Raw genomic sequence first — 13239 nt, 5'->3', positions numbered from 1 at the left:
AAACTTATTTCCCTTTTCTAAACACAAAATGGTCAAACACAGGTTTAGTTTAAATTTTCTCTTCTGCTGTAACATGTCACCACGCTTCAATTCTCCACAATATTAGTACTAGCTGCAAAGTTAAATTGTTTCCAAATATTTGTAAATGTGTATTTTATTGCAGATATTTTTAAATAAAAATATTTCTTATCTCCTGCACAGTCATTCACCTACTCTTTGTTTCAGGACGCTTATGTATTGCATTGAGCTTGACCCTCAACATACATGCCCGATTTTTTTTTTTTTTTCTTTTTTTTCTTTTTTTTCTCCCCTCTGGCACAGTTGGTGTGGAGCACCCATACTTTTATTGTACATGTACAATGACAATAAAGCTCTATTCCATTCTAATCTTCAAACGAGAGTTGATGAAAGTTTTCAGTATCATTGGTTAAAACAACTGTATGCAAGTACATGGTCTGAAGGAGGATCTCAACTGTCGCCCTCAGGAAAGAGAATATTTAAGATGTTCAGGAACCACCAAGACTAAAGCCTGGCATGAACTGGAAATTTAAAGAACATCAGTGTCACTTTTCACAGTGGAGCGAGTTTTACTTTGCCATGGACTGAGAGGGTTCCAACCAAGAAAGAAGCTCCTGCTCCAAAATTGACACAAGCCAAATGCTTTCAGGAGAAAGGTTTTACAAAGGCTGAATTATTAAGCCGCATTGACAAGAGGTGGAGTAAAGGTGAAGCTTTCAAACATAAGAACACCAAATTTTGTAGCATAAGGGTGCCAGAATGATACTAGAAGTTTGTTGATGGGTACCAAAATGATCTGGTTGAGGTGCAACTTGCAAAGGAACATGTTTACAACTAATAGTGGGGGTGTAAGTATATATTTGACCCTTTGTGGATTTGCCGAAATCTCAAATAATTGTCCACCCAATTCTTGTCCCCTTTTTTTTTTTTTTTTAGTAATTAAAGATATACTATACGATCATTCTACCTTGGACAAAGGCAAGTTCAAATAAATCATGCGAGGAGCCAAATGAGGAGCAGGTTTAGGGCGTGACATCTCTACAAATCACCACTTTCTTTTTAAACGCTGGCTTTCACCGGAAGATTTTAAAGGATGGAACGGAAGTTGTCCACCCGTATTATTGTCCCCTATTTAGAGTTTCCAGTTTTCCCACCGGCTTTTATTTTTTAATATACAGTTGTCTGTATTTAGCATTTTTAAGCAGTATTAAAGTTTCGTGTCATTCAGGCAAATGTAAACCTTTAGGGTTTGAAATGCGCTCTCTAGTTTATCTAGTATAGATGTAACATAAGGCTGCTACGAGCCTGGAAAGGCGAATACATGTGGAAGTTGTGTATTATATGGGGGGTTAACCCGCCTCCTTAATTCTGGTGGAGGTAAGTAACGCTGTTTTTTGCTAGTAACGCTATGGCTTCAGAGAAGAGGAGTTGGGACTGGAGCAGCTCGCAATGCCGAGCCCAGCTGGACGAAATCTTTTTCCGGGAGCATGACTACATCCAGGTTGGCAGCTCTGAACATAAAGAGTTCTGGGCTTTCTTTGAGCGCTTCCAGAGGTTTAAAACGAAGAGAGACATGTCAGGCGCGGAAATCAGAAAGGAGGACAAAGACAAAGGGAGGGACAGGGGCAAGGTGGATCTTGGCCTTCCCAAAGAGTACGATGCTCGCTACCGGATTAACGTATCTGTGTGCACCAGGGACATCGAGGAGCGCATGGGAAAATCAGAGCATAGAAGCAGACAGAGGTCCTCCGGACCAGGGGCTCAAGAGGTTTCCGACTGCCGCCTGGCGCTCCTGCATTTCCTGGATTTCAGCCAGAAACAGAGTTTTGGAAAAATTGCCAAACTTCGCCGGGAGCAGAAGAACCTGCCCATCTTCCAGTACCGGGATCGGATAGTGGAGCTGGTGCGACTTCACCCAGTGGTTGTAGTGGCAGGGGACACGGGCTGTGGAAAATCAACCCAAGTCCCTCAGTACCTTCTCTCTGCTGGCTTCAATAACATCGCCTGCACCCAGCCTCGGCGCATTGCCTGTATATCCCTCGCAAAGAGAGTCAGCTTTGAGAGCCTCAATCAGTATGGATCAAAGGTTTGTCAGGACAGATTGTTACATTTGTTGAATTCAATCCCAACCTTTCATCCAAAACAGTTAAAAGTACAAAGTAAAATGACTTTATGGAAACTTTAGGAAACTCTAAAAACTTACTTTATAATTCGGGTCCATCTGTTGACCGAAAAAATATCAGCTAGAATTTTGCTCATCGGTTAAGTAAAAGGAGGGAAAAAAGGAAATAGAAAAATAATATAATCAATATTTGAGCAGAATAAATACAATTTTAACATATGGTGGAGTAAATAGTTATTTGATCCCTTGCTGAGTTTGTAATTTTGCCTACGTCCAAAGAAATGAATGGTCTCTCATTGTTATACTACCGCTAGTTTTATTTTAATGGAGATACACATAATATTAACCAAAAATCTTAAAAACAGACTAAAAAAACCCTCCACCATTTTAGATAAAAGTTATAAATTGATTTGCATGCCACTGAGTGAAATAAGTATTTGATCCCCAAGTAAAACATGACTTGGTACCCTGACCCCTTGTGGGCTCGCATGATGGTAAGACATTGTAGTTGGTCGCCAGGTTTGCACACATCTCAGGGGGGATTTTGGCCCTCTTGTCTTTACTTAAATCTCTAAATTCTTTAAGTTTCTTGGCTGCCGCTTGGCATCTCAAACTGATTCCCTGATATCCTTTGATAGAGGTTGAAATGAAAGAAACTGATTCTGTGGACAGGTATGCTTTATATACATAACTCAGAAAGCAGAAGTATCTGTAATTGATTTATTGATTGTAAATTGTTTGTTACGTGGATACACAGCCAATCTGTGGAAGCCAGAATTCTGCCGGCTTTGTAGGGAATCAAATCGTTATTTCACTCGGTAACATGCAAATGACTTTCCAATTTTTATGGACTGTTTTTTGTTCCTGATTATTGGTTGATATTCTGTCTTGCTCTATTAAAATGAAACTACCATAAAAGTTAGAGGCTGTTTGCTTCTTTATAAGTGAGCAAACTGACTAATTCAGATGAGGATCAAATACTTATTCACCCAACTGTATTATTTTCCGTCTAGATGAGGATAACTACAGCAAGTAGAATAAAATCCATATTTAATTTAGTGAACTATATTATAGAAATTTGATTAAAACACTGACTTTATTATAACTGCATTAAATATATGATATTTTTCAGTTTCTTGGAGCTCACAAATGTTATTGGTCTTTTTCAGGTGGGGTACCAGATCCGCTTTGAGACAAGTCGAACCGCAGCAACCAAGCTGCTGTTCCTTACAGAGGGGCTGCTGCTTCGACAGATCCAGCAGGACAGTACGCTGGCTCGGTACCAGGTTGTGATTGTTGACGAGGTCCATGAGAGACACCTCCATTGTGACTTTCTTCTCGGGGTTCTGCGTTCTCTGCTGGCTGACCGCCCAGACCTACGACTCATCCTCATGTCAGCCACCATCAACATCAAACTGTTCTCTAACTATTTCAGCGGTGCTCCTGTACTGCAGGTCCCAGGCAGGCTGTTTCCTATTCAGGTAACCAGAGGCAAACCCTAAACACAGGTGTAAATATGCATGTTACTCAAGATGATGTGATTTTTAAAACTTTGCCTCTTGCATCTAGTAGGCAAAAAACATGCACTGAAAAGATACTGGGCCAAAACATTTTCATTCTTGATTTGTTTTTTTTAATTTAGGATAAAACGCAAACAACAAGTCAAATGATTGAAGTTTTAAAAAAGCCACTTTTTAAGAAATTATTGTACTTGCTGTATTTGTTTTAAGTGCACAATGCAAATTTTGGTCGTCTAGGTGTTGGTTTCTATTTACAAATTTAAATGGTAAAATTTGTATCAAAGTAGCAGACATGTCTGAGAGTTGTTTTTGTTTAATGTCCTGTTTTTCCCCTCTGGCATGGTACTTAGGTTATTTACCAGCCCATTCCTCCTGAGGAGCAGTCCTCAAAGTCTGAGAAACTGGATCCTAGACCGTATCTGCGCATCCTGCAGGGCATCGATCAGCGTTACCCCCCAGAGGAGCGTGGTGACCTGCTGCTCTTTCTTAGCGGTGTGGCAGAGATCTCCACCATCCAGGAGGCCTGTCAGATTTATGCCACACACACACGTCGCTGGATAATCTTAACACTGCACAGCACCCTCTCAATTGCTCAGCAGGATAAGGTACAGTCAGCTTTGAAGCTGTTATTTAGAGTTACGATTTTCTAATTCTAATTGTGCCTCTGTCACTGTGTTACTCTTCAGGTGTTTGATATTGCTCCTCCTGGGGTGAGAAAGTGCATCATCTCTACCAATATTGCGGAGACATCAGTCACAATAGATGGAGTGCGCTTTGTTGTTGATTCAGGTATGGAACGAGTGGTACATTTATTCTCACCCCCTAGAGTTTGATGGTCCATCCTTGAAATTAAAATTTTGCAGCAAAGCTTTGTTTTAAATGACAAAACGTAATTAAATGAGGACGTAAAAGGCTTCAGAGAAGTTGAATGTGCAAAGCTACATTTTCTTGTTTAGCTTTTAAAATAGAGAATGCTACAGTGTTAACGACAGCAAAATAATGCACTACTTAAAAGTAGAACGGCAACTATAAAAATTGTTGTTGTTTTTTTTTTAACTTGCTTTATAGGAAAGGTGAAAGAAATGAGTTTTGACCCTAAAGCCAAGATGCAACGCCTACAAGAGTTCTGGATCAGCCGAGCCAGCTCTGAGCAGAGAAAAGGTCGAGCTGGTCGTACGGGTCCGGGCGTTTGCTACCGGCTCTACTCAGAGTCTGACTACAATGCTTTCGCACCTTATCCTGTGCCTGAAATCCACAGAGTTGCTCTGGACGCCCTCATTCTTCAGGTAATAAGATTCTGTGAATAGCAGGTTTGTAGAATAATAATTGATTTTTTTTTAATTCTTCTGCTTAAGTTTTAACTTCATCTATTCATTTCTGTTCTTGCAGATGAAGAGCATGTCTCTTGGAGATCCACTCTCCTTTGTTTTTATTGATCCACCCCCGGCTGCAAGTATCCAGAATGCTGTTTTTTATCTAAAGGAACAGGGGGCGCTAGACAGTCGTGGTGAACTGACGTCTATTGGTAGTTTGCTGGCACAGCTTCCCGTTGATGTGGTCATAGGTAAGATTTCATACAGCAGAACCATGTTGGAGTTTGTTTTGTTTTTTTTGTTTTTTCCTAAGTCACTATTAGGATGCTTGCAAGAGAGTGAAATAAAGTGGAAGAAATAACAAGAACGTTTTTAACACGTTAAAATACGTAATATACATAGTTTAAGGCTTTTCTTTCATTAAAAAGTAGTTATACAAAGTTTCACATGGATTGACAGTGACACAGTGGTGGTCTTGTGATCATCCATCAGCTGGATTCAGGTTAAGCATGTTTGTGTCTGTTTAGGGAAGATGCTGGTGCTGGGCTGTTTGTTTAACTTGGTGGAGCCCGTGCTGACGGTGGCAGCAGCCCTCAGCGTTCAGTCACCTTTCCTGCGTAGTTCACAGCACAATCCAGATTGTGCCACTGCCCGGCAGCCCCTGCATAGCAACCAAGGAGACCCCTTTACCCTCCTCAACACTTTCAATGCCTGGGTGGAGGTCAGTAAAACAAGCATCATGTTGTGTTGGATGTTTAATATTATGAGAGTCAACACTGGAGCAGTTAGGTCATAAAATCGTCTTCACTGGACGCAAAACTGATTTCGAAAACAGGTAAAAGGGGAGAGAGGTGGTGGATCAAGAAAATGGTGCAGAAGGAGAGGCTTGGAGGAGCAGCGGCTGTATGAGATGGTGAACCTACGCAGACAGTTCAAGGCAGGCTCCTCACAAAGCATTTCATACATTCATAAAACATTTTCAGGCTTTTTAGCGATTGACAACGAGTATTGAAATCCCTCTCATTATTAGGACTTGCTGAGGAGCCACAGCCTGCTGGAATCAGAAGATAGCACTCCCTCTGGTGGTGACCGTGTGCAACGCAGGGAGAGGCTAACTGAGAGGAGAAAGCTGCATCAGCTGAAGAGGGATCATGAACAGCAGGAGGGAAGCAAACGTAAAGTCCTGAGGCTGGAGGAGGGTCAGGAAGGAGACTCTTCAGGATCAGACACAGAGGAAACAGGAAGGTCTAAGAGGAACAAGGAGGGGTCTGGACAGAACTTGGACATACAGGTAGGTGTAACAGGTGTAACAGAAAAAAATATCACTATAAACTTGTTCTTAATTTTATCACATCCCATCCCAAGTTTTGTTTTGCCTAGTTTTTATTAAAAATATGATCTATTCCTGTTTTTCAAACTAGTAAGTTCAACTTTCAAATAAAGCAGCAAGTATAGCAGGCTCTGGTGAAAAGCTGAAGTCAGTTTTGTTATTATTAATATCTTTTTCCCATGGTGCTGTTTGGTTTGCAATAGGAGGTGAAGTTCAAGTTACGGCATAATGTGTCAGAGCTGCAGGAGGCTGTCAGTCAGGACTTGTCCTCACACCAGCAGGCTTTGCTCAAGCTCCTGCTTTGCAGAGGCCTGTACCCTCAGCTGGCACTGCCCGATGAACACAACTCCACCCGCAAAGACTCTGACCAGGTCAGGCTTCCTTCTACACTGAATTTCCTTTTATAACGTATGAATATACAGTAATCTGATTATTTCCATGGTGACTGAAAAAAATTAAGGAGAAAAATGAAACTTCCATTTTGTGATCTTATGTTGTGTAGGTGTTTCACACAAGGAATAAGCAAGGAGTGGTGATTCACCCAACCAGTGTGTTTGCCAGTGACCCAGAAGTGTTACAGGTGCCTGAGGGTGACACTGGAGAAATGGGTACAACCTACCTTCACATTCTTATTTTTTATTTTATTTTTTGTACAGCAGATGTAAAATAAAAGCCGTTACACAGTTGATCTGATGATACCTCTTGTCCAAAGTTCCCAACAGTGTACAAACTTTCACCTTCCTTTCTCTGTTGAGACTGATGCCAACCTTTTTCTTATAAGAGCTTTCTTACTGGCTATCAGAAAATGCTGAACAAATATTTATTTTTATTTCATTCTTCTAATATATCTAGTCTCAAACCTTAACAGAAAGGGGCACTTTTACATTGGATATTTATTCCATGCTCGTCTTACACCTTACACCAGTATTGCTGTAGTAGTGTACAACACCAAAAAAATGGGGGAATAAAACCCCCCAAAACCCCTCCAGCAACATATTCCTCGAGAAATTTCAAAAACTGCTTTGTGCAGGTGAAGAATCTCATCACGTTCTTTCATCGAAACTCTCTCCAAGACCGAGTTAATATACTTTTTCATTGTTATGTATTTAATTTTCCCCAAGTTTCCAACTACAGTGTGAAATTCCCTCTTTTTCTAATTTTCCTTTATGCGTATTATGCCTTCTTCTTTCATTCTGTTAATGCACTGTATCATTTAGGACAACATCTAAACCTTGGCACTGATTTATAAGCTTTTATAATGATCCTCAGAACAACAGACTACGTCTTATCCAAAGAGTTACCACCTCTATGTGATGTCTAATTTGTAAAAATCTTAATCTGTCCCTCATAAAAAGAGTCACTGTATTTGTATTTGTTTGATTCTCTTTGACTATCAGTTCACCCTTAGATGCTTGGTTGATTCTGATATTTTGAATTTTTCTTTGACGAATTACATTGGATTGTAAATAAAAGTATTTTTGATATTTGTAAAAATTTGGCTTGTAATTAGATAACGCTTTTACATTGGTGGGTTAATCTGGTCAGAATTATATTTTAAGATATTTAAACACAGCATTTCACAGATTTTCCTAAACAATTTTACATTTCACAGCCTAAATTCTCAATCAGTAACAAGGAGGAGCATTTCTTTTTCAAAGTTACTTTAAAACTAGCAAAAACAACATCTTCACTAATCTGATTTATTATATGAAACCACATTTCCTGTCATATAAAGTCCAACTTTATATGACAAAGAGAAACCGTAACCTGCCCAAGGCAATAAAGGGTCAGCAGTGCTTTCATTTGTTTCCAGTTAAACATAATCTCTCTTTTTCTGCCCTCTGATCACTGAGTTTACCTTTGATCTTCTATTGAATATCTCACATGTCATCTGTGTTTCCTGCCTGCAGGGCCTGATAGGAGAGACAGCACCAAACACCAGCTGTTAGCCTTCGTCACTCTGTTGGAGACCAACAAACCCTATTTGTCAAACTGTGTGCGGGTTCCAGCGCTACAAGTTAGTACCTGATGTGGGATATCCCTATTTCCTCCACAAACCACTACATTTAAACAAAAAAACACGTTGGATAATAATGCTCTGTATTATCTTAAAGACACCTGATATTGTGAATGTAAACAAAACTAATCCAGTTTGATGCTATTACCGATTCAGAGTAGGACAAATACTTAACATAGTAATATTTTCTTGAAATCCATTAATGCACTCGCTCCAGTGTTGCACCAAGTTGCATGCTTTAAATTAAACTAACCTGGATTACATGGAATTCTCTTTGTATTACGATGTGCTATTTGGGTACACACCACACATGGGCCAGTAAATTAAACTGGACGGTGTATTCCTTTCTTCCAGTTTAGTTTATTTTTTTCACTTAGTAACATATTAAGTAGCAAGAACTGTGGCACAATGTTGTCAGTGTGCAGGTTTAATAAAGAGAGGAACATCAGAATATACGGATGAATAATGGCTGTGGAAAAGAAAACTTTATGGGGGATTCTGTGTCAGGTTATGGTTTTATTTCATCGTCTCTTCCATTACTTCCAGTTTTTGCCAGTTCATATATGATGTATTAATCATTTCTAATTTGTTCACCAGGCGCTGCTGCTGGTAGCAAACTCAGTGGACACTAACGCTGACTGTACACGACTAGTGGTGGACGGCTGGCTGGAGTTGGAGCTGAAGGAGCCAGAGGAGGCTCTGAAGGTGCTGTCCACAGCGCTTACTCTCAGGGCTGAGTGGGAGCGTCTGCTGCAGGCCCAGCTGGGACAGAACTCAACAGGGGGAGCAGCAGTCGGGCAGGGGGTGTCCCGCAGAGTTGTGCAAAAGCTGAGTGAAAGCCTGGTCCGCTTTCTGCTCTACACTGAGGTACTGATGTGCCAGCTTGGTTGTTACTGTATAATAGCCATCACTTGATGATCCTAGAACACAGAGAAGCAGAACGATAAAGTTAGAAGAATCGCCCATTTGTTCCAGAAACAATTTAACACCTCACTAAACAGCTGATAAAATGTAAACAATGTACATAAGACCAATACGTTAATAATCAAAATGTTTTTTTGTGTATTTTTTACTTTCCCTGACAGGTCACTTATAGCCTTCGGCGACTCTCAGCTTTCCAGACCCAGAACCTGTACATTGGTCCTCAGTCTGAGTCTGTGTCATCGAACACTAAAGCTGGAGATTTAAACCCGCTGTTTCCAGGAGCCGAGGCCAAGCCAGACCCCATTAAAGGAGGCCTACGTGTCACCAACTTTTTCACCTACAACTGTCTGGCTGTGAGTTTGTCTAAAAACAGCAGCAATTCAGAAATGCATTGAGTTAAAGTTTCAAAGAAATTATTGTTTCAGCTCTTAGGGCTGTATTTACATATTACATTCCCTATATAGCAATGGAAGTTGAAAGAAGGACAATTCTAGAGTTTTACATATCAGAACATAATTTAAAAAATCATCTGGTCTCTAAAACATCCTAAAAACATCCCAAAATTAAGAAAATGAAACATATATATATATATATATATAAATATAATAAAAGTAATAATTACCCAAATTGCTTCCATGTGAATTAAGATGGAAAGTAGCAGCCAGTTGTTAATCAAATGCACTTGATTAATTGAACATCTGCAAGTGTGACCACCTGTGTTAAAGTAGGTTTGGATGTTTGCTGGTCTGGAGTCTTCCTGTGTATAACAAAGTATACTGGAGTCAGATGTGACGCCATCTATCTGACAGCTAAAGCTTGGCTAACTGATCATCTACAGCAGACTGGCTGAATAAGAAAAGAATCAAGGTGCTGGAATAGCCCTGCCAAAGTTCAGACCTCAGCCCACTTGAAATGCTGGCAGGACCTTAAGGGGCTATGCTTAAACCTCTCATGAGAAAGAATATAGTTAGGACCAGGTGATTTTTTTTAATATGTCCTGATATTTGAAACCACAGAAATGAAAGACATTGGAAATTTCTTTTTCATGACTGTAGGTTTGTCTGGGGTTTTTGAAAAGTTATTTGAGAGTTCTTTATATATTGTTTCACTTATCAACCTCCAAAATCAAAAGCTATGCCAGAAATTTAATCTCTTCCAAAGTAATACAAGTGACAAAATGCATTTTTTTGAAATACTTTTACCTTGTACGTGGAATCCATAACTTTTTAGACAATGACCCTCAAAATTACTGTTATATACTAGACTGTCCCTTTCAATGTTATTCATATAGATGCAGAGTGTACGTCAGAACCAGGATTTTAACCTAACTGCATCAACAGAGACATCAGACAAAAAATAGTTAAAGACCTGCAGTTTGGCTGTATATGGATTATAACGTGCCATTTCCTCAACCAAGTTATAATGAAAAAATACAATTAAAAATTAAAACAATAGATGGTCAGTTCTAGGTTTAATGTCTCGAGTATTTTGTTCATGCATGAAAACAGATCATTTTGGAATGAAACCGCGCAGCTTGTCTTATTAAATCTACGCATTATTTTAGTATTTCTAAATTATGATTCGCAGGATTCAAAAGACCTCTACAGTGAGTGCTTACGTACTTTCTGGAGCTGTCCCAACTGTGACCTGTACATGCCTCTAACTCCACTGGAAAGAATGCATCATGAAGCTTCCTGCAGGCCGGCTGGAGAACAGCAGCAGCCTGAGGAAGGTCAGGAATGTCTTTTGTACTCTGATTGGTTTAACACATTAAGCGTTAGGCTACATACTTTATTTTAGAAGAGCTAAAGAATTTGATACGAAGTGTGAGTGCGTTTGCCAACTGTGTGTGTTTTTATTTTGTATTTTATTTCAGAGCCAGAGGGTGGAAAAGCAAGCTCTTCATCAGTGTCAAGCCTTACCAGAGTTTATCACTGCGATGTGTGCAATCAAGACCTGACCCTCACCTCCACTGAGATCCTCAAACATAAAAGGCAGCACATGTATTCTGCAAAGTAATGGACCCCAGCATCCAAAGGATAACAGCTAATCACAGTTTTGGTGGTGGTTGTGGGGGGTGTTGTTTTGTTTTTATTTTAATGGAAAATTTGTGTCTTCTTCCTCCCTTTTTAATACTTGTGGATCTTTTTTTAAGGCAATGTTCCTGCCCTCTAGTGGTCACTTGTTATATTCTGTTGTAGCTTACTGTAAAGTCCTGTTCCTGTAGGAGAGATGCAGATTTATAAAACTAGTCTCCTTAATTTTTTTTTTTTTTTTACAAAATATAATATAAATATTTGAGTAATAATCAAAGGCAAGAAATAAATGTGTGTTTAACAAAAGAATACATTTATAGGCTTTTTTCTTTAAAAAAAAAAAAGAAAAAGATTCCTTCCACAGCTCTATGGAACAGTTATAAAGCAATTTGAACCAGTGTTTGGGAAACGGCACAGTGAGTTTTATACATGCACACATGAGAAAGAAGAAAACGCTTTTAAAATATAGAGTGAGGGTTTAATAATGATACAAACCCACGATATGTAACACCTCAAAGCAGCACATTGGCACAAAGTCAGAAGTAAGACAGCACAGAAGATAAAAACCTGTCTCAAAAAAATAAAGAATCAGAATAAATATCTCAATAAATAAATAAACAGGTAATATCTCATTAATTACTTTGAAACTAATAAATACGTACATTTGAAAATATGCACATTGGCAGAAATTAATAATCAAAAAAGGAAATAGTACTTAATACAGAGTTACTTAGAAATCATAAGTTATTGATTACTCAAATCAAAAGGCACATTTATTAAGATGTAAGAATGGGGCCTGCAATTGTGATCGCATGACTGTCAGTACTGTACTCTAACACCATTTCTGAACCAGAAGCAGCAAACTGTGTGCAATGGCTTTACTAGTTCTGCACCATCGAGTGAACACGTGTGTCTGTGTGTGAGGATCTATCAGATTTGTGGAGAGAGTGTGTGTGAGTGTGTGTGTGAGAGAGAAAGACAAAGGTTTTGAATCAGGGGATGGCAGTCGTGTGACTGGGTTTGGATTTCCTGCCATTGTGACAGGGCGTCTTTAAAAAAATTAAAAAATTAAGAGGACCAACAATGTTGGCAGGCTGGCCTAGTAGTAAAGACAATGTCCCATAACCAAGAGATCGAGGCTTGTGTTCATCAGCAGTTGCACGTCCTGACTCTGAACCCTACTGTCTCTTCACTCACTTTAAGTCACTTTGGATAAAAATTCTTGGCTAAACTTAAAATGTAAATAATATGGTGAAGCTTCTGAAAGGTTCATTCTGCCGTAATTTAAAGTCCACCCAGGTGATGCTGCATTTGAGACAACGAAACTCGGTCAGCACTGGTTTCCTTATACAAAAAAAGGTATATCCATCACTTACACTTGTATTACCTTTCTGGGATTCTCAGTACATTCCATGTGTTATTTAAATTTGTTGACTTTTGTTTTGTTTTTAAAGCTGCAAAATCAACAACAATCAACTTTTTTACTTTGTGATGATTTTTTTAATGACTTAAAGCTTATTGCATTTAATACATATTATATAACCATTATGGCCTTATTTAAGTTTTTTCACTTAACAGAAAAAGCCCAAATTTTCTTGTTGTATTTAATTTTGGAAGTGACGCACCTTTCTATAGTGGAACTGGTGTGCTTGTCTTTTATGCAATTTGTAAGGTGAAACAAAAAGACATACTGTAAACAAATATCCCTGTACCTGTATTCTAAGGAATTCCTACAAAAATGAAAGGATTTTTTTTTTTGTCCATTTCTTGGTCTAAATGAACTATTAATGCACCTTTAACTGGTTATTAACTGGAAGTAGAAATGTATCCTGCCAATCAGCAAAATAAAACATAGAAATGCAAGGTACATCACCAGCAACATTTTTAAAAACGTCTCGGGGCAAATTCATCTTTAATGCCAGCTTTAAATTTACAAAATCTTCCGCACCCTGGGTGGAA

The 13239-nt window shown here is 39.0% G+C and overlaps 1 protein-coding gene across 1 annotated transcript; it reads left to right on the top strand.

The window, feature by feature from the left end:
- Positions 1-1134: 1134 nt before the first annotated feature.
- Positions 1135-13130, top strand: dhx34 (DEAH (Asp-Glu-Ala-His) box polypeptide 34). The gene is made up of 16 exons (XM_040037813.1): positions 1135-2104; positions 3310-3621; positions 4011-4265; positions 4347-4449; positions 4729-4946; positions 5050-5224; positions 5501-5694; positions 5809-5910; positions 6004-6264; positions 6507-6674; positions 6806-6911; positions 8214-8320; positions 8918-9187; positions 9406-9597; positions 10832-10976; positions 11121-13130. The coding sequence occupies exons 1-16, from the start codon at positions 1427-1429 to the stop codon at positions 11261-11263; spliced, it is 3429 nt and encodes a 1142-aa protein (XP_039893747.1). The 5' UTR covers positions 1135-1426; the 3' UTR covers positions 11264-13130.
- Positions 13131-13239: the final 109 nt, after the last annotated feature.

The sequence above is a fragment of the Simochromis diagramma genome, unplaced genomic scaffold (assembly GCF_900408965.1).
Source record: "Simochromis diagramma unplaced genomic scaffold, fSimDia1.1 OVJJ01000463.1, whole genome shotgun sequence".
Lineage (NCBI taxonomy): Eukaryota > Metazoa > Chordata > Actinopteri > Cichliformes > Cichlidae > Simochromis > Simochromis diagramma.
The sequence above is the reverse complement of the archived record's forward strand: the minus strand, read 5'-3'. Positions and strand labels throughout refer to the sequence as shown.